The sequence below is a fragment of the Salvelinus sp. IW2-2015 genome, linkage group LG23 (assembly GCF_002910315.2).
Source record: "Salvelinus sp. IW2-2015 linkage group LG23, ASM291031v2, whole genome shotgun sequence".
NCBI classification, from domain to species: Eukaryota; Metazoa; Chordata; class Actinopteri; order Salmoniformes; family Salmonidae; genus Salvelinus; species Salvelinus sp. IW2-2015.
The window spans coordinates 37,716,830-37,737,753 of record NC_036863.1 but is presented as its reverse complement, the minus strand read 5'-3'; the positions used below and the strand labels follow the sequence as shown (position 1 = coordinate 37,737,753).

At 40.8% G+C, this 20,924-nt stretch overlaps 3 protein-coding genes across 5 annotated transcripts; 2 read left to right on the top strand and 1 right to left on the bottom strand.

Annotated features, from left to right (window-relative positions):
- Window positions 1–164: 164 nt before the first annotated feature.
- LOC111951121 (sororin) lies at window positions 165–4,600 on the bottom strand. 3 transcript variants are annotated; one of them, XM_070434595.1, is made up of 6 exons: window positions 4,065–4,600; window positions 3,312–3,531; window positions 2,040–2,107; window positions 1,816–1,884; window positions 1,187–1,696; window positions 165–1,014 (listed from the first exon to the last, which is right to left on the bottom strand). In XM_070434595.1, the coding sequence occupies exons 2-6, from the start codon at window positions 3,451–3,453 to the stop codon at window positions 934–936; spliced, it is 870 nt and encodes a 289-aa protein (XP_070290696.1). In that variant the 5' UTR covers window positions 3,454–3,531; window positions 4,065–4,600; the 3' UTR covers window positions 165–933. The 3 variants fall into 3 exon arrangements, with proteins under 3 accessions (XP_070290696.1, XP_023824914.1, XP_070290697.1); XM_023969146.2 differs by lacking the exon at window positions 3,312–3,531 and having other exon boundaries at window positions 4,065–4,597; XM_070434596.1 differs by lacking the exons at window positions 3,312–3,531; window positions 4,065–4,600 and adding an exon at window positions 3,944–4,053.
- A 1,127-nt stretch (window positions 4,601–5,727) lies between these two features.
- Window positions 5,728–11,466, top strand: LOC111950707 (zinc finger protein-like 1). The gene is made up of 8 exons (XM_023968514.2): window positions 5,728–5,820; window positions 6,060–6,176; window positions 8,190–8,301; window positions 8,472–8,665; window positions 8,907–8,982; window positions 9,146–9,340; window positions 9,567–9,714; window positions 10,539–11,466. Exons 2-8 carry the CDS (start codon window positions 6,075–6,077, stop codon window positions 10,723–10,725), a joined length of 1,014 nt encoding a protein of 337 aa, XP_023824282.1. The 5' UTR covers window positions 5,728–5,820; window positions 6,060–6,074; the 3' UTR covers window positions 10,726–11,466.
- A 4,454-nt stretch (window positions 11,467–15,920) lies between these two features.
- On the top strand, window positions 15,921–20,817 carry LOC111951137 (FERM domain-containing protein 8). Its single transcript, XM_023969168.2, has 11 exons — window positions 15,921–16,084; window positions 16,655–16,742; window positions 16,952–17,119; window positions 17,590–17,691; window positions 17,971–18,029; window positions 18,315–18,481; window positions 19,110–19,325; window positions 19,435–19,558; window positions 19,899–20,048; window positions 20,178–20,406; window positions 20,541–20,817. Exons 2-11 carry the CDS (start codon window positions 16,655–16,657, stop codon window positions 20,639–20,641), a joined length of 1,404 nt encoding a protein of 467 aa, XP_023824936.1. The 5' UTR covers window positions 15,921–16,084; the 3' UTR covers window positions 20,642–20,817.
- The last annotated feature ends 107 nt before the right edge of the window (window positions 20,818–20,924 follow it).

The window sequence follows — 20,924 nt, the reverse complement described above, 5'->3', positions numbered from 1 at the left end:
GCCTGGTAAAATGTTACTTAAAAAAGTATCTTTAAAAGATAAAAATGAATGACTATAATGAACRCATCATGTAGCACAGTTTTTATAACAAACGCATAGATCAAAGGGAGAGAAAAAAATCTAACTTAGTTTGAATAATTACTGTATGAAACAAACTGGAAGAGTTACACAGAATAACAAACTATTTATTATATTCATGATAGCAGAACAATTCTAAAAAGCAACATTACTTCTTACAAAAAAAACGAAACAAAGCAAAGAGACATCTTCAACCATATGATAGACTTGAGTCAGTAACGGACATGGTCAGCCAATAAGAACGCGTTTCCAATTGATATGGAGTAGTGATCAGATAATAAAAGTCTTAATCACTAACATCTAAACTATCATCTATGAGTGGAATAAAGAAACTAATTACATTTACACTAACACAAAAGAAAATAACAGTGATGGAAGAAGCCACAAAGAAGCCACAATGAGAGGGTGAGCGCAACCTCTAGGGAACAAAATGTGATAGGTTAAAACACACCTGTAATCCAACATTGATTTAGCAAATAATTTKAAATATAAAGGGTGCTCATCAACACAAATGTATGTCCCAGTGACATAATGAAGTTGTAATTTCAAAAAACAAATAACTATCAACATTTCAAAGTGACAGGAACATCCTTGAAGCTAGAATTATTTCTTGAGATACACTGTTGATGATACCAATCTGACATTTCCAACTGGAAAAAAATAAAATAAAAATCAACATTTGTCTTGTAAATTAATCCTGTTGGTTTCCCATAGGCGGCCTTTTCATGCAAATAAAACCTTAACTCTTCATTGTCTTTGTAAATCAATAATGAAATTAAAAACATTAACKTTCTCCAGTATTGGCAACAAGTCTTTCTAGTCACATGTCAAAGTCTTTGTCCATGACCCATGAGTTTATTCCACCAACAACTCAAATCCTTCTGCCTCTTCAAACTCTGCATTCATCTTTGCCGCAAGGTCATCCAGCTCTGCCAGCTGGTTAGGAAGGAAATTGAAAAGTAGATCAACAAAGGTACAAATGCGTGTAGTGTACGTGCTGGTAAGCGCTGGTTTTCATATCTTGTTAAGTGATAAAGTACACTGTAGTCTACTATAGTTTAGTTGTCCATCAATGTTGTCAACAGTGACATCATTTGTCCTCACTTACTTTTATTTGAGGAACCTTCTTCCTCCTCTTCTTCTCCTTTACCACAGCGACACCAGGGATGTTGACATCTGGCTCTGGGTCGGGAGCAGCGGCAGCACTGTTGTCCCCTTCCAGCAGGGTGAAGGAGCTGACTCCACAGAGAGACCTGGAGGCTTCAGGGCCCACCCTGAACTGCTCCACCTTGCGGAGAACCTGAGGTGTCTGAAGCTTCTCAAATCCAAACAGGGTCTCCCGGCGTTGAGGAGATGGGGAGTACACGGCCTGGTGACTTTCAAACGAAGGGTCCCCTAGGCTTAGGCGGGTATAGGACCTCCGCACCTTTTGTGACCATGCTGAGTCTTCTGGGTTTGCTGCAGCCTGTGGACAGGGTGGTGAGGGGGCCAAGATCGGGGAGAGCGTGGTGGCTTTTGGCGGAGGGACCTGGGCAGGTCCGGGGGTATAGATTTGTGACTTCTTCCGACTGCCTTCAAGCAATCTTTGTTCATTTTCTGTGTGTTCCTCGGAGGGGACCTGAAACAAAATCAATTGTGCACATATGACTGGGCTGATATGAAATAGCAGAAGGACCAAACATTTTAAAACTATGCAGCTTATTATKGAAACCGATTTGATGTGTTCTTTCAACTCACATTGACTTGTGTTTTCCTGGGYGCAATCTTCCTCACAGTGATGCGGCGTTTTACGGCATCTGTAGGAGCCTGTGGATTACAGTAACATAATTCGACAAAATACTGAAATGACTGAAGATGTTTGCAGGATGCAGTTTGACTAGGTCAATAGGTAAATTGAAATGTTAGTAGTTCTGAAGGACTGGTGGTGTTCAGTTCTAGCTGCTGACAAAGGTACTACTCACAGAGTTGGGGACATTTTCAWTTGGAGAGCTCAACCGCATTGACCTCCTWCGTRGMTGGCTGGTAGAATCTGGTATAAGACAAAGAATRGTCCAACCATCAACAATTTTACCTCAACGGCAGCTTACAACCAGCAGCTGCACATCTATCACTCCAGTGTTTAATTGCTATATTGTAAATATTTTGCCAATATGGCCTATTTATTGCCTTACCTCCCTTATCCCACTGTATATAGGATTTTTCTATTGTATATGTTTGTTTATCCCATGTCTAACTCTGCATTGTTGTTTGTGTCGCACTGCTTTGCTTTATCTTGGCCAGGTTGCAGGTGTAAATGAGAACTTGTTCTCAACTAGCCTACCTGGTTAAATAAAATAAAAATTTAAACAATTGTGTGTAATCTTTGTAGCCAGTAGCAACATGACTTGACTGGTAAAGACCCTTGACTGGTAAAGTTGAAGTGACAGTTGTTTTTAGTCTAATGTCAAGATGAGTCCATGTCCAAAGCCATCTGTTGTGAAGATCCAGCTGTATGCTTTAATATGTAAAGGCATGGGGAGGATRGGCAATAGTTTGTAAGTGCAGCCTGCAATTCAGGGCGTTCCCCCTGCCTACCCTTACCACCTGGGGGAGGACCGTCAGGAAGTCCAGAATCCAGTTGCAGAGGGGTGTTCAGTCCATGGTTCCTGCAGATGTAGTAATGCCCACATGCAGGGACGCCCTGAATTGCAGGCTGCAGTTGTACACTTCTCAAGATAGACATCAAAATGATGGAAATAGATAGATGATCTTGCATTGATTTGAGATTGGGGCATATAGTTAGCTGTCTAACTAAGTCTAGAAAATAGATAACATTTGACACTCATCTCACCATAGAAATGTTTAAATTAAGTTTGATTTAGTGAACCACACATTTGCTAGCTAAGACGTTTAGGTATCAAAAAATGTTCTGATAAAATATTGACTTTGGCCTTACTACTAAAGCCCATAGAAACGCATTGAATAACACATTCATGGCAAAAAGGACAGTATACAGCATATATATACAGTACCAGTCAAAAGTTTGGACACACCTACTAATTCAAGGGTTTTTCTTTATTTTCCCATTGTAGCATAATAGTGAAGACATCAAAACTATTAAATAACACATATGGAATCATGTAGTAACCAAACAAGTGTTTAAAAAAATTTGAAATATATTTTAGATTCTTCAAAGTAGCCACCCATTGCCTTGACAGCTTGCACACTCTTGGCATTCGCTCAACCAGATTCACCTGGAATGCTTTTCCAACAGTCTTGAAGGAGTTCCCACATATGCTGAGCACTTGTTGGCTGCTTTTCCTTCACTCTGCGGTCCAACTCATCCCAAACCATCTCAATTGGGTTGAGGGCAGGTGATTGTGGAGGCCAGGTCATCTGATGCAGCACTCCATCACTCTACTTCTTGGTCAAATAGCCCTTACACAGCCTGGAGGTGTGTTTTGGGTCATTGTCCTGTTGAAAAACAAATGATAGTCCCACAAAGCCCAAACCAGATGGGATAGCGTATCGATGCTGAATGCTGTGGTAGCCATGTTGGTTAAGTGTGCCTTGAATTCTAAATAAATCACAGACAGTGTCACCAGCAAAGCACCCCCACCTCCATGCCTCACGGAATCCTCGAGCTGACAAGGTAAAAATCTGTTGTTCTGCCCCTGAACAAGGCAGTTAACCCACTGTTCCTAGGCCATMATTGAAAATAAGAATTTGTTCTTAACTGACTTGCCTAGTTACAAAAAAAGGGGCTTGGTCTTTTACCAAATAGGGCTATGTTCTGTATAGCACCCCTACCATGTCACAACACAACTGATTAGCTCATAMGCATTAAGGAAATAAATTCCACAAATGAACTTTTAACAAGGCACACCTGTTAMTTGAAATGCATTCCACCTCATGAAGCCGGTTGAAAGAATTCCAAGAGAATCCCGAGGAACATTTTCGGATATAGCGGGTGTGAAATAATTTACAAAATAACAAAAAATACTGACCAGGCAAAACGGGTTGTGGTGTCTCGTTGCTCATCCTTGCCGCCTGTCAAGCTTGATTTACCAATATAAAATCAGTAGCTAACAAGCTAGCTTACGAAATGAGAACAAAGACAATTGTATAGTTAACAAATACATATAATTGTTAACGCTAACTAGGCCCCTAATAACTAATGCAAAACCGATGTAATGCAATATTGCGAGTGGATAACTTGCTAGCTAGATAGCTACTGTAGTAGTTCATTTTGTTTGAACTCCCTAGCTGAAGTCCTACATGTTTCAATTGCCCGCCTGGAAGTACCGGAAGTGTTAGATTGCCACTTCCTGTCCGTTGTTTACGTCTTTCTCCACAACAATTTACTTCAGTACTGCACAGGTACTACATTAACGATAAATGTGCGATTGCAGCTAAACTATGATAAACTCCAGAATAGTAGGCGGAAACACAGGGCTAGCTCAAATAAATAGATTAACACTCCAGTATACACYTTTCAGTTTGTTGCAATCCGACAAATACAAATTTAAAGAAGAAAACCTACGATAAACATTTGCTAGATATTTYACCGGATGTATACGTTTGAAGCATCCGGTTGGCGTTTCCACTCACTACCGAATATGGTGATGACAGGAAGCTCAGTGGGAAAGGATGGCGCGAGATGGATTTGRCCGATATTATGCAAATGTTCTAATTATGCTAATAATACCGTTTCATATTGTCAAAACAATAATTGTATATTCCCAAAACTAAAACCTGTTACGAACAGAGTGGACTAAGTTTTGTAGATTTTAGCCTGTGCCAAAGTTTTAAAAATTGCRTTGTTTAGGAGTGAAAGGGCGAATTGAGTWAATACACACGTGCACGTCATAGAGTAGGCGAAAATATGCAACTACGTGCTAGAACGCGCCAATATTATTATTATGAACAAAACAAATACAAAAACAGAAATATACAAACAAGAGTACATCAACCTAACAGACAGTATTACATATCGAGGTACATTTTCAATTTGTCAAAAGGTTTTATGGTACGTAACGTTATTGCTTTTTTGTTTTTACACTTACTGATCATTTCTTAATAATTTAGAATTCTATCTTAAACAATGTGAAGAATGGTTTGTTCTCCGCCCACTTCATTTAAAAAATATATTTTACGATAATATCTGATCGTTGATCAGCTCTCGCCAAACCAATTTTAACCTGACAACCTCACACTGTTTAGATTCTATATCACTGATAGAGTGAACATTATTCAGTGAGTTAAAAAACATATCTGTGGATTCCCGACAGTACGTAGAGCTATACAATTTTCTGTAAAAATTGCTACAGTATTTAGYGATTMWWTTTTGGTCATSTGTAATAACACCATCAATGTTTAATTTATGGATAGTGTTATTTTTAGAGTGAAATTTCTCAAGTCTAAAGAAATAGGATGAATTCTGTTCTCCCTCCTCAATCCATTTTTTCCTAGATCTAGGCTCCTTCTGCTATTAATCTATATATATTATCCAGTTTATTTTGTAACTCAATTAGTTCCATCTTCTCCTCCTCCTCGCACAAACTAATCTTGGACCAGCTGTGCCGTGCTCACGTGACATCATTATTCTGCGACTCTACCGGAAGAGACGTGGCAAAATGTCAGCATCTGAAAACATTCGCATTTTCTAGATTTAGCTGACCAAGTTGGTAGGGCAGAACATCAGTATTTTTACAACCCCTTCCTTCATACGAAAAAGCATCGAGGAGAAAGCTTGCGTAACAGGTAAGTTTGAGATAACTTATTAAGGCCACCCGAAACACATCTGATGCTAGTGAACTAGCTATATCTATCAATACACGAAAGCAGTGTCTTACACACCCATATGTAATCATCAAACTTAATTTGATCCATGAGTAGATTTGACTGGGATATCAGAACATTGCTTAGATAATACCCATAACTATGATGTCGTTGCTGAAGCTTGTTTTGGTGGTCACTTGTGTCTGAATCTGTGTGTACAGTACTACAGACAGACCATGGGTCTGTGCAAGTGTCCTAAGAGGAAGGTGACCAACCTGTTCTGCTTTGAACATCGGGTGAATGTTTGTGAGCATTGCCTGGTCTCCAACCACAACAAGGTCAGTGGATGGACAGCTCTAAATATTCATGTAATGTGAAATGAAATATAGATCATATAGGTCGTTAACAATAAAACGTCACAATATGGTGCAGAGCGTTCGATTTGGCTGCTGGAGGGAAAGAAGACTTCCAACTCCGCTAAAACCATTGAGAATTACGTCCCGTTTTCAAGGGWTTGTTAAATAAACTATTTGGTTCWTATCACCTCTTGAAGAGCATAGTCAGAACTACACATTTCCAATTATTCAAGTGTAACTATCATCAGAGTAATGCAGCAAGTAACTGCATGCGTTTCATGATCAGTAAACATMAATTATCATGAGATTTCAGATATGTGAGGGTAGCCAATCCGATTGGCATGTAGCTAGCTAGCCCTTGTAATGGAACGGCGAGTCATGATCATTACACATTGGACGAAGGTGTCTTCTGTACCGGGGAATGTTAAGATCCTCAACAMTCGTTCTGAACATTACTATGTAWCGCTTGCGGTACAGTTTTGGAAGCGTAAGGAACTTTATCATATCAGCGAGAAATAATGTCAAAAAATATATTTATGTACAACATTGATACAGGGTTAGTGTTCCCACATGGCCATATCTCCATGTTAMAGCGCATGTTTACGGAARATGGTGGGACCACACCTRGCATGCTCCGAACAMCTGTGTGTAACGGATGAATGCCACCAGAAACGTGTTGTCACTGAAACATATTGTTGGCTGCAACTCTGATAAGGCCTGTTAAAACAGTGTACAGTAAGTGTATATTTTGCATTTGTGAAATTATTTTGATGTGACATGAAAGTAAAGGGCTTTATGTTTCTAGAACCTTATCGCAATTGAGAATCGATTCACTTGTAGATTGAGTTTGTGGCTGCCTGAGCCAGTCCACCTCTGGAAATAACATATACTATCCTTGGACCTTAAGGAGTAACGATAGGCTTCTTAAGAGTATATCTTGGGCTAGTAGCTAGCTAGCTAAGCAATCAACATGTGTCATTTAGCTTGCTTCATCAGAGATTATCCTTTTGGAAAGAGCTTGACATCRGCAAGTCCTCATCCTTTCAGACTTCTGTCATCACCACTATAGATGGCAAGAAAATCAAACAATATTTGGATATAGCCATCTAATTTATCCTCTGAAACTTAGCTTATATTGACGTGATATGTTATTAGCTAGCTAGTTAATTTGACKTGATCCATCAATCAATGTAGCCTATCATGTTTGTCAGCAGCAAAAAAGTATATTAGCTAGGTCTACTTAMCACTAGCAATGTTTAGCCAACTGTACAAAGTTTATACTGGTAGCTTGCAAAGTAAACGTTATCAGTTAACTGTACATCGGTAAATGCGCCCTTCTGCTGCTTGACAGGCAGAGCCCTCAAAGGATGGGAAATTAACCTAAAAAAACATTCATACTTGTCAGGTATAGTTCACTTTTATTTTATATCACTCAAATTTCCAATTCATGGTGGCCAATATTGAGAGMTATCTTGAGGCTACTCTCACATATTTGAAATTGCATGATAAAATTGTTTACTGAAAAGCATGCAGTTACCTGCTGTATAACTCGGGATAGAGCTAAATGTGCGCTATTGTTTTGCATGTAATAATCTGACATTTGTAGTTCTGATTATACYCTTCAAGAGGTGATGATATTATGACCAAACAGTTAAGATTTATTTAACAATCCCTTGAAAATTGCATTACGTCGGTGTTGGAGGTACGGGCCAGAGGTGCCAGCCGACAGAACCATGTGCAAATCGGCGTACTGAAGGTGGGACTGGTAGCAGTTCTTTGTGGATATATTGTCTCAGATTACCTCCGACATAAGGACAAAATCATTGCCAACAGGTAAAGTAACATTCTGACTTGTAATGGGACTATTCGGAAATGTTGAGCTTACATGTTAGAGACGAGAATGTAAGTCTTCCACTCTCGGATTCTAAAAGGGACTAATAGTAGCTGTGTTTGCYACTAAACTATGAAGTATTTTCTCTCCATTCTGATTACCAGTGTATAGTGCAGTCCTACCTCCAGTGGCTTCAGGATAGTGACTACAGCCCTAACTGTCAACTGTGTAATAACCCACTGATCTCCCAGGATACTGTCAGATTGGTCTGCTATGGTAAGATTGTCAACATCTTGGATTTGTTATCCTTTGTGCTCTTATTGAATTTGGTATAGTCGTGTTCTTTTTTGAGAGGAACTCTCCATACTATTGTTGTTGCTTGATATTACTGCTCTGTGGAATTTGCACAAACCCACCTGGATCATTGCCCTGTCTCTCTATCCAAGATGTATTCCACTGGGCCTGTCTTCATGACCTGGCAGCCCGGTTGCCCCTACACACTGCTCCTGCGGGATACCAGTGCCCCAGCTGCCAGGGTCCAGTGTTTCCCCCCTCCAACCTGGCCAGCCCAATAGCTGACATGCTGAGGGAACAGCTCTCCTTAGTCAACTGGGCAAGAGCTGGACTAGGCCTACCTCTGGTGAGGAATAGGGTTGGGATGGGTCACACTAGTGGTTAGAGAAATTGAATAGTGATGGTGACAGGGATATACTGGTTGAGATGCTGGGTACCGACATTAAATTGTGTATGATATTAGTGTAAAATATTTTTAGGGCTTTAATTACGTTTTAGGACCCATAAATCAAGTGTGTCTTTCAGCGAGATGGCAAGTATTCTGTGACAATTCAAATCTAACATGCACATACTCTCTCCACTGCAAGATTGAAGAACCTGTAGAAGCTATTCAAGACAGCACACAGGATGTCACTGATTATRCTGACTGGTCCACATTTGATGGTGAGTCATTGTCTCTGGTCTGTTACTGCCTTGTTGGTCTACAATAACGGGAGCCTGCATTGCAGCCAAAGGCATCATGACATAATGCTAAGCTAAATGTTTGGTTTGTTTGTTCGAATCAGAAAGGTTACTGTAACATTTACCTTCTCCCCCACTGTGCTAGCCTCAGCATTGGAGACCACTGAAGCTTACCCCACCCACCCCTACACCCCCAGCCCGGCCCCTACTCTAGTTCCACCTCCAGTACAGGAAGATCATGGAAATCTCCACAACAATGGGGGGATGGTAGCACAAGAACAACACTCTGGGGTCAACATGATCACTGCAACCACTAGTGACACAATCACCCTACACACAGGTAAAGGACTATGAATGTTACTCTGGTTTGCAGGAACTGTACTAATCCTCAGTTTTATTAACCATACAGTGTTGTCATGCTATACAGGCTAGTCCAAACCTTAGCCTCAAATCTGATCTTAGTTCCTGTCATTTTTGATAACRCATCTGATATTCTTCACGTAGATGCATGTGTGTAATGTATCCTCATATTTGGTTATTCATTTGATGTTTATTTTTGCTTCCAGCATCAACCCCAAGGAAAGTCTATGACACACGGGACTCTGGTCCCAGCTCTGGTTACAGCTCTGGACACAGCTCTGTGACACAGATTGACTTTGACGACGACAAGTACCGGCGACGACCAGCACTCAGCTGGTTTGCACAGATTCTCAAGTCAGTAATTGAATTGTGTTACTAGTTATTTCAAGTAGGTGCTATTCATTTAGTTATTGCACAGCAAGTACACCTTTCTGAGCAAACTACATTGCATATGGACAACAGTACTTTTTMTTTTTATTTAACCATTATTGAACTATTTAGGAGAAGTTTTATTTTTTACAACCAAATCTCTATTATATGGAATGTTTATAGAAGGGTCCAAKACATCTTTTTTGTGATTTCACTTGTTTTCGATATACTTACCCCAAACAGCAATTATTTTCCTCGTTGTGTAATATGGGGGCCAAAGGCTCCGAAAACACCCAAATACATCCTTTTAGAAACAACAAACCTCTTAGTATAGCGATGCAGGTCTTTAGATGCTGTACACATGAAATTGTGTCATTCCGAACTTTATCCKCAACGTTTTATTCCCTTTTGTGCGACTCGAGCTGTTTCCCCTATCTAGCTGTTTCATTCTCCATGTAGCCTGCTGCTACAGGTAGCTGCCAAAATAAAAGAAACRCCAACATAAAGTGGTTTTAATAGGGTGTTGGACCACTAGGAGCCGCCAGAACAGCGTCAATGCACCTTGGCATAGATTCTGGAAGTGTCTGGAACTTCCTGTGTGGAGTCACCCTATGCTTTCAATATACTGTACTTTGTATCCGTAACTCTTCTATAACAACATTCCATTTACATAAAAAAAGATTTGGTTGTAAAAAAACAACTTGTCCCATCTTACATTTTTATAGATCTTATTTATCAGTTACTCTGTTTCCAAAGGTGGAGTCCCATTTCTCTTAACTCTGAAGATATACATTTATTTGTGTTCTCAGAAACCGGACGGGTTCAAAGAGGACAGGCTTGTCCTGGAAGCAGAGGGTCTTCATGCTCCTTCTGGTTGGAGTGCTGGGATTCTTTACCTTGATTATCATTATGGCTAAACTGGGCCGTGCTTCAGCTGACTCCGACCCCAACTTAGACCCCCTACTAAACCCCAACATCCGAGTGGGCAAAAACTGACCAGCACCCAACTCCATGTCCTGGTGAGTGTTGAACATGGGGCCGATCTAAGTCCATCTAAGATGGTGGGACCAGTAGAGGCAGAGAGGCATCTTCTCTTTTGGAGATGAAAGAAGAGGACAGGATGTTGCATTTTTGCCCTGGAAATGATAGCAACCTTACACCCTTGTCCCCTCTTTGGGATAGGAAGGTGCAAATTTCCTATTCATCTACTACTAAGAACTAATGGGCTATATAACCTGTGTGTGTGTGTGTGTGTGTGTGTGTTAACACATTCAATTATTTACATTGCTTTGAGATATATGTCAAATTAATATATTTTGACCTACTGTACATTAAAGTAACTGTYCAGTGACAATCTCACTTTAAGTTCATACTCTGTTTAACTTATACCCAMATAATGTTGTTGACTCATCCTATACTTATATTTGTGGCCAAAGCATAAATTGGAGATTTTGTTTTTATTTTAATTTTTTTAACCAACTCAAACTGAACTCAAACTGAACTCAAACTGAACTCAAACTGAACTCAAACTTGTATCTCAAACAGGCCGTTTAAAAAAATGCTAGCTATTTACTCAGAGGATGATGTCATCCTGAGGATCAGCTGGTCAATCAGCGCTTTACTTGCATTAATATTTTTTAACATAATTACCTTTTTTTTGGAAGGAAGGAACTATTTCACTCCTATTGTAATTAGTTATAGGTCATATTTAATATAAATCTGGAAACACTGGACAGTTACTTTAAATGAGATTGCAGTGTTGGTAATAATGGTGAKGGGAAAACAGAAATACTGTATTCTATGTATGGCACACAAATATGGCTTGTTGCAACATCTGCTAAAAACAAAGGTATTTTTGGAGTGGGCATCAATAACAGTTTTTCAAGTTACTTGAGTGAGTGTGAGGTTTGTGTTGAACTGGAAGAATGCTGTGTCTGACATTCACATATTGTTTTTGTATGTTGATTAAATCTTAAAGTATGTAAATATAGAAATTGAATGAAATGCGGTGTGTTTTGTGTTGAACTGGAATAAATGTTTCTTACCAATTGTCTCCCAAATTCTGAATGCAATATAAGTTGTAATCTTTGGAYWAAGAAAATGTTGAACAGATAGTCTGAGGATATTAAAATTGAGTGGTTGTTAACCCAGGGGACATTGTTCATCTTGGTATAGCATTAAAATAACATAGTGTTCTGAAATCCACAAGTGCCCTGTGCCCCAACCTGGTCCCAGAGTACTTTGTATTATTCTGTATGTAAATCCGAAACACTCCATTTTACTATGTTATGTTTCATATGGTATGTATTAATTTGTGGATGTCCATCACCCATTTCATGACATGTTACGAATTTGCTAAACGTATGATATGTTATGAAATCTAGCTAGGTGGCTAACATTAGCTAGGCCTGGGGTTAGGGTTAGCTAACATGCTAAGTAGTTGTAAAGTTGCTAAAATTCTAAAGTTATCCGTGATGAGATTGGAAATCGCACCCATCCACCACGACCAACCGCCCTACTTCCAATTTTGCCTTAAGTAATCATCTGTCTTACGTAACTATACCATACTAAACGTATCATGCTATTTTCAGGGTTGTGGATTTACATTCGCTATGTTACATATAGTCTATGAGGCCAGGCTGTGTGCTCAGACACTATGTTTGACAGAATGGTCTACTTTCAAAGATCCTTAACTTGCTTCTCTTGAGTTTGAAGTGTTACTAAAGGTGTCTGCGCATTGCTGTGGTTCAAATTTGGTTGTAATATTTGGACAATTCTTTGACCATTTAACTTGCCATTTTACAAAAACAAAATGTGTTAGTGGGTAGGTGTGTTGATAGGACCTCTYTTTTTAAATGTTATGTATTGAAATCACATTGTCTACAGTACACAATATCAATTTGCTGTTCTTATCTTTGCAMTTTTATGAAAAATTACACTTTCAAAAATATCTCTCTTGCTGATGCTTACTCTGCAGAAGACAGTTCTGTCAATGTAAGAAGCTGTATTTTTATTTTGGAGCAATATGTCCTTTTGATAAAGCTGACTTACAACCCCAATTTTGTTTTGCTGTACTATTCACATTTCTCAATTAAATTATGCTCTTTGTAAAGACTTAACTGTTTGAAATGATCTATGAACACACATGTCATATTGTTACTTTTCACATCAGATTTTAAAAGAATTGAATGGTTTGACAGCTACTTTCTGTCCTCAGATAATGATGACTCTTGCAAGTGTTCTGTTTCTTGAGGGGAAGATGATTACTTTATTGRYATCTCAGAACTGCTCTGTACAAAACATACAAAATATTGTGGAATATAAAGTTACTTGCTTGATATGTTTTCCAGTTTCTTGAAATACTTTGCAAAGCAACTTTATTTCTATGTGAGAACTGAAATGGTCTATTAATTCCTTTTAGTAGATGCTCTTATCCAGAGCAACTTACAGTGGTGAGTGCCTACATTTCCATACCTATTCATACTGCTCCCCTGGTGGGAATCAAACCCACAACCCAAGTATTGCAGGCACCATGCTCTACCAACTTGAGCCACATCATCACAAACCGCTTGCTATCTCAATGTACTCAATTATATTGGTCATTGTTTTTCTATTCATGGTGATGGAAAGTCTACAGGTACGAACTTAGATGACCGGCCTATGTACAATACAGTAATGTACATTAAGTGGGTTGTAAGGATGGTCAATTAATTTCCATGTTATTTGATCAAGAAAAATGTTTTGTGTCTTTGCCCATAACTTTGCACCTTTGGATGTAAATGTTTGAGGACAGGGTTTTGTTCCTGCTGGATTCAATTAGAATGACAATCACAGAGAACGGGACAAGGCTACAACTCTTTCAATTCCAACTATTGAATCCTACAAGATACTGTTCTTAATTATTCAACTTTTTTTTGCCAAAGCAGATATGCTGAATAAATGTTTTTGCCCGCACTATAGACCTCTACATCCGTCCGCTAATACTAGTAAAGGGCCAGTGCACTACTTTTGGTGAAAAAATATTTTGTTGTATTAATCATATTCTTTTTTTTTTACTACTTCCCGCAGCTATGGTGCCTAGTGAAAGTCTACACACCCCTTGCATTCTTCATTGTTTTTTTCCTACTGATCTACAAAACATACTCCACATTTTCAAAGTGAAAGAAAGATTATAGAAAATGTACAAAAAAGTATAAATAAGATATTCTTCACACCCCAGAGTTAATACTTGGTGGAAGCACYTTTGACAACCATTACAGCTGTAAATAATTTTGAATAAGATTCAACCAACTTTGCAGAACTCTTACTGTAACATATCCATTGTTTTTGTCAAAATTGCTCAAGTGCTGTACATTTGGTTGGGAATCATTGATGGGCAGCAATATTCAAACTGCAGCTAGACCACTCAAGAACGCCCAACACCTCTTGGAAAGCMATTCTGGTGTGTCTTTGGCAGGAAAATGTGTCTAATTGTCCAGCTGAAAAATAAAACTATCCCAGGGATAGGCTTTCAGAAGACTGGCGTTTTTTTTAAGGCGTGTTTACATGCGTAGATGGAGTTGTTTGCGGGGCAGCAGACGTCTTTTGTTGCGTTATGTACTGTTTCCACTACTTCCGAATTCATTTTCAACGAGAACACACGGAGCAATGTGCAAGAGGTTGTGGGAAGGTGAGCAGCTTGAACCGTGCTATGGGAGCCACCTGAAAAAGTTCAGCACTGCTCTACTTTATGCAAAKTGCACGTGGCTGCCGTTAACCAATCAGGCGAGGAGCAGATGTTTGCTTGAAGATCTTCGGTTCATGAAACATTGTTCCGCCTGTCTTGATTTTGCTTTGCTAAAATACAGAAACAAAATCATAAGGTCAATGGCATGGAGGAAGATTGCAGAGATTGTTGGTGTTGATGGTGGGTGAAAAGAGATTTTCACAACAGTATATGCTAGTGCTGCTAGCTACTGTAGCTATGAAAATGTTTTATTTATTTTTTATTTAACCTTTATTTAACTAGGCAAGTCAGTTAAGAACAAATTCGTATTTACAATGACGGCCTACATTAAGCAACCTAAACCTCAAAACTGTGATCAAAGCCACCGTTTATGTAAATGTGTGCTCCTGAGTAGAATGGACCCTTTTACTGCGACACAACGTACAGAAAATTGTGTACGGTGCAATAAATGATACACACAAAAAACAGTTGACCATTTAGGCTTGAAAAAACAAAAAACATATCTCATATAAATCCTTTTAATGATTATTTCTATGATAACTAGTATAAAATATATCGATAATTGTGCACTATCATTTTTACCTGAATTTTTCATTTACGAAGTAAACAGAACAGACTCTAATTCTGGAGGTTTCCCAAAATCCGGGACCCAGAAGTACTTAGTTATTCTTGCCTGTTTTACAGCGGTGTGGACAACTACAGAGTCAGAGCATTTGTTCCAAGACCAATGGAGTGTGATCACTGTAAAGTTTTTGGACATGTTTCAAGTCTTTTCAGAAGGGAGAAGCCAAGATGTCCAAGTTGTGGAAAAGATCATATGTGTTTTAAAAGTGATGAAAATGTGATATGTTGCAATGTGGTGGGAACCATGAAGCCACGTTTTTGGAATGCCCAACAAGGGTGAAAGAGAATGATGTGGCCAAAGTCAGGGCTCTCCAGAGCATTTCATATGCAGCGGCTGTTAAAAGTGTTGAGGGTTCGAATGGTGCTCCTGAAGAGTCCATGGTGGTGGATTGGGCTTCACTGAAGGCTGCAGGGGTTGCCGTTCAACAGCAGGATCCAGATATGTTAAAGTTTAAGAAGGTGGGCTTTGTGGCCTTTATAGCTATGGTGATTGATTGAACTGCCAAGGTGGAGAGGACGTCCAGTAAAATAGATATCATTGTGGATGCTGTGGAACGGTTCCTGGGACTGAAAGACTTCTTAGCGGAGTAGTTGCATGGAGTATCGTCACAAGCCGTAACACCCTCTCAGGTCATGGAGTTTGGAAGCAAGGAAGAAGTGGGAGTTTTGGGGGTTTGGTTTTGTCAATGTGTTTTTTTATTGTTTTATTTGGGTGGATAAAGTTAGTTCTCCCTATCACGTATGGGTTTTATTTTGACCTTGTTTTTTTTTAACCCCGTCCAGTTGGTGGTGGTAATACACATTTTGGGATTGTAGTCTGCCATAAACCCACAGAAGAAGAAGAGGAAGAAGAAGCACAAAGGGCGCAGTACTTTAGTCTAGGCATTTGTCAGTGTGCTGGTAAACTGTTGAAGTTGTTGTTTTGACAAAATATATTCTCATACGGAGTTTTTTATTTTTATACTATCTTGTGGACTGTCAATTCTACATTTTCAGTAAAAGAAGGTAATTGAATGTCATCTCACCGGATTAGCCCACCGCTGTCTTCTTGCTTGGTAACTAGCTAGCTAGTAGCTAACGTTAGCATAATATTCGTAATTGAGCTGTCTACAGTTTGTTGGCAGGATACCAGCTTACTTAGATGTGAAATGTCGTTTCAGTAAAAACTACGACTTGACAACGAGAAAATCAAAGCCTTGATATTGAACATAATKATAGATAACTAGGACATGGAATTGTAAGGCACCTCACGATACGATATATATTCTATAGTTAAATTAGATATGTATTGCGAATCGATTTTCCAAATATTCGCTCACTATGTGTATGCTGCAGAGGGACAAGTGAGACCCATGAGAAAACGGGTTATCATCAGTCAGGGAATAAAACTGCTGAAAACAAATTGGCTCACTATTTAAAAAGAAGATGGAGAACAACTGTATCGATCCCCACCATCACTACAGCTATTGTTAACGTTACTCACGGAGGTGGCTAGCTAGYTATGTCACAGTGAATTTGCTAGTGGATAACATATATTTTTCGAAAAACTCATCTTGATTTGTGTGTCTCACACAGATGGAAGTAGATGAGTGTGGGGGGTTTCCTCCAGAACCATCGGAGGGGAGCTCACAGAGAGGAAGTGTGGCATCCTCTGTCACCCGCGGTCAGTTCCCTTTTTTCTTTGTCTGGTGTTTACAATATAACATTTTTGTCTCTGTGTGTTTTCTTATTTGGAACATTGGTGTTTAATAGCCCTGTGTATATATCAAACGGATTMATGTAAGCTCATGACATCATCGTGGCTTGCAAGATGTTTCTGTTTTGCATTAGATTATTATGTCAACTGTCCTCCCTGTGTTTGTTCTCCTACAGCTCAAGATGTGCTTGTGTACCTGGTGGGTGACAGTGCGGTACACTTGTGTGTGGAGGGTGTTGCCTGTGTGAGTGTCCAGGAGCTAGGCCGCAGTGTCCGGGAGGCTCTCCACATTCCTGATTCTGCAATGGATGCCTTTGCCTTCTGGCTCAGCTCTCCTCTGCTCGGTAATGACAGCTCTCTCTGTATGCACCTCCTCCCCTAGCCCCATGATGTTATTTTAATATAAGCAACTTGGCCATTCATTTGACAGTTTCTTGATTTTATCAGGGGGAGAAGGGCAGATATGTATTACAAAGGGATAGGGTTGTCTGAGGCTGGTCTGGTTCATTGTATCATGTATTGGTGGTGATTGAAGAGAGCCCTTGGGCCATAAGAGGAACATTTGACAGTTTGAATGCTTCTCTTTTGAACTACTGTCTTGCTGAACGACTGGCATTGTTTGTAAAATAGGGAAGGGATCACTACAGCGAAATGAGTGTAGGCCAAGTCTACGGCTTGTGGATATGGTGCTATAGATTAGCATGCTTTGTCATGCCAAATTCCTTTCTTTGTTATGCCATGAGAATGCTTTTCATCATCCTTCTCATTAATTATCACATCGTTGCTTACTCCCTGCCTTTTCCTCCTCTCTCAGAACTGCAGTTAAAGCCGAAGCATCAGCCTTACAAACTGTGCCGCCAGTGGCAGGACCTGCTGTATCGCTTCACTGAGGCCTCAGAGGAGGACATATCTCAAGGTGAGACTGCCTGTGTCTCTGTGTGTAGGGATGAGCTTGTGTGTTTCTGTMATCTTTTCTATTTGTTTCTGTATTTTTGGCAGATGAACATTTTTGTCTCACATCTGTTAGAATTTTTTTTTCATCCCCACTGCTGAATTCATATTGCTTTGTCAACCTGACCTCATGTTGCCACTGACCCAACATCACTAATCCTAAGCCGTACATCTGCCATCATATAAAAATGTTCAGTAATACCCTCCTCATGCCCCCATGCTGTACTTTCCTTTTTTTCTCCAGATGAGCCATGCTTGCAGTACAGAAGGAATGTGTTTCATCCCAAGTCTAAAGAGCTGCAGGTACTGCTTGTTCTGTTTTCTCCTTAAACTTAACATGAAGCTGTTGGGGGGGGGAGAAATATCAGTCAAGTTGTGTTGTGTCAAATGGATAGATTATACTTTCCTGGTTGTAGACACATACCCCAGTGCACTCTAGCACCAGCCCTAAGACAAAAGGTTATGTTTGTCCCTCGGGCCCCCCCGCACCTACATGCCCCTGTGTTTGGATCCTCCTATATTCCACATTTCATTGCCACATTTCATCSTCCTATATTCCACATTTCATTGCATGGTATTTCCCTCCAGATTGATGACGAGGGGGTGTTGAGACTACTTTACGACGAGGCACGGGTTAACATCCTCGCTGGCCGCTTCCCCTGTGACCCTGAAACCTGGACGAGTTTGGGAGCACTGTCTTTTGCTATGGAACTGGGAGTAGGTCTGGATGACCAGAAAGCCACTGCTGCTTTAAGGTAAACTATGCCAGGCATCTGAACGTCTGCCTCTTGGTGACGTTGTGTATTATTTWWAAWWWWTKTACCCCTTTTTCTCCCCAATTTYGTGGTATCCAATTGGTGGTAGTAGTAGTTACTGTCTTGTCTCATCGCTGCAACTCCCGTACGGACTCGGGAGAGGCGAAGGTCGAGAGTCATGMGTCCTCCGAAACACAACCCAACCAAGCCGCACTGCTTCTTGACATAACGCACATCCAACCCGGAAGCCAGCCGCACCAATGTGTCGGAGGAAACACCGTRCACCTRGCGACCTGGTCAGCATGCACTGCGTCCGGMCCGCCACAGGAGTCGCTATGGCGCGATGGAACAAGGATATCCCTACCGGCCAAACCCACCCTAAACCGGACGACGCTGGGCCAATTATGCGTCGCCCCATGAGCCTCCCGSTCGCGGCCGGCTGCGGCAGAGCCTGGGCTCGAACCCAGAGTCTCTGGTGGCACAGCTAGCAYTGCRATGCAGTGCCTTAGACCACTGCTCCACCCRGGAGGCCGTTGTGTATTATTTTTAAGAGTATAACTCAAAATAATTTTTCCCAATAGCTGGCTGCATACCCAGACTATTGCTTCTCCTCTCCCAACTCCCTCAGAGAGAAGAAGCTRATATCCTTCCTGCCTGCACATGTATCAGGGGGAGGTGGAGGGCTGTTTTCTACCTTGAGGGGRAAAGGGGGCCGTCAGGCAGGGCTGGAGCACAACCTGTTGGAGGAGTATCGTAAGATCAGCACCTTAGGCAGCACCCCCCCAGAGCCCACTCAGCATCTACGCCAGTACCTCAGCACATGCCACTCTCTGCCTTACTATGGGTAAGGAACAGGCGAAACTAATGGCCTCAACTTAACTGCATGGAACACATTCACAGTTTGGATCTCCTTCACGTGTCACTTGCATCATGTTTGTTTCTTGTCTGGCCAGGTGTGCTTTCTTCTCGGGGGAGATTGACAAGCCAGCTCAGGGGATTCTTCATAGAGCAGGACGGAAAGCTGTCAATGTGGGGATTAGTCTGGAGGGGGTGTATGTAATGGACATCAAAGAGAAGGTGAGACCTGAAATGTCAAGCTGTGAGTGGCTGTGTCACATCCGGGCCGTGATTGATTTGATTTATGTGATTGGGAGTCCCAAAGGGGCGGCGCACAATTGGCCCAGCGTCGTCCGGGTTTGGCTGGGGTAGGCCGTCGTTGTAAATAAGAATTTGTTCTTAACTGACTTGCCTTGTTAAATAAATGATAACTCCTCTACATTACTAGCAGAATATGACCTATTTTACTGTGTGTGATTGAGTAAGATATGTACCTTATCAATGCAAAAAGACTTCACTGAATACCCAACCCTCTACCTTTCTGCCTTGTTTTCTCCGGTGCATTCCTACTCCACGACAGCATGTTCTCCTGGGACTGCGTTTCAGTGAGTTGTCTTGGGACCACAGCTACCCCGAGGGGGAAGGTGACTCGCACATCCTGTGGCTTGAATTCGATGGGGAGGAGGCCGGCACCCCTGTCAATAAGTTACTGAAGATCTATTCAAAACAAGTAATGAAACCTAAACCTACCTTTAAAAAAATATATATATATTCAAAATAAACATTCATTAGGTGGTGGTCATAGATGCCATTGAAGTGACCAGAGTTGCTACTGTTCTTTCTTCCCTCRTTTCTCTAGGCAGAGCTTATGAGCGGCCTTATTGAGTTCTGTGTGGAGCTACAGTCTGCAGCCGAAGGAGGGGCGGCGACGGAAACGGACAGTGATGTCAGTCTATCCCATCAGCCTGCTGGACAGGCAGGGAACAGTGACAGAGGAAGGGGCGGTCGGCGAGGGAAACTGCGCAGGCAGAGCAGTGTGGTGTGCAGTCGGGTCCATACACTGAACACCATCAGCTACGTGGACAACGGTGAGTCTGGGGAGAGGCCATCATCATGCATRTCATTCATTTCGTCAGTATTAACCATCCATATAAGCTTAATTTGTTTATCAGGTTAGGTTGTAAAACCTAACTGTTAAATGTGTTTGTTGTCCTCCGGGCAGGTAAAGAAATCAAACGCTTGAAGCCAAAGAGAGCTGCTTCCTTTTTCACCAGGCAGGCACAGCCACCCACATACTCATCAGTACAGGTGGAGCAAGGTTGAGCCTCCATMTCTGATCTAGGCACTGCTCTATGCTAACTGGAGACCAAAACTGAACATGCAAGTTGAGATTAAGACTAAAAGATATGTAGGGAGTTGGAGAGGTTTATCTTCTTGATTGCAAAAATACTATGGACCAAGAGTAGGATTTAAGTGTGAATAAATATTTATGGTTAAATGTTGTGTATATGAAGTTACGTTCTTTAGGTGCTGGAAAGTGACATTGAGTGGCATTGCTTCACTGGTCAAGTTGAACCAGCTACCTATTTGGTAGAAGTTGGAGTTT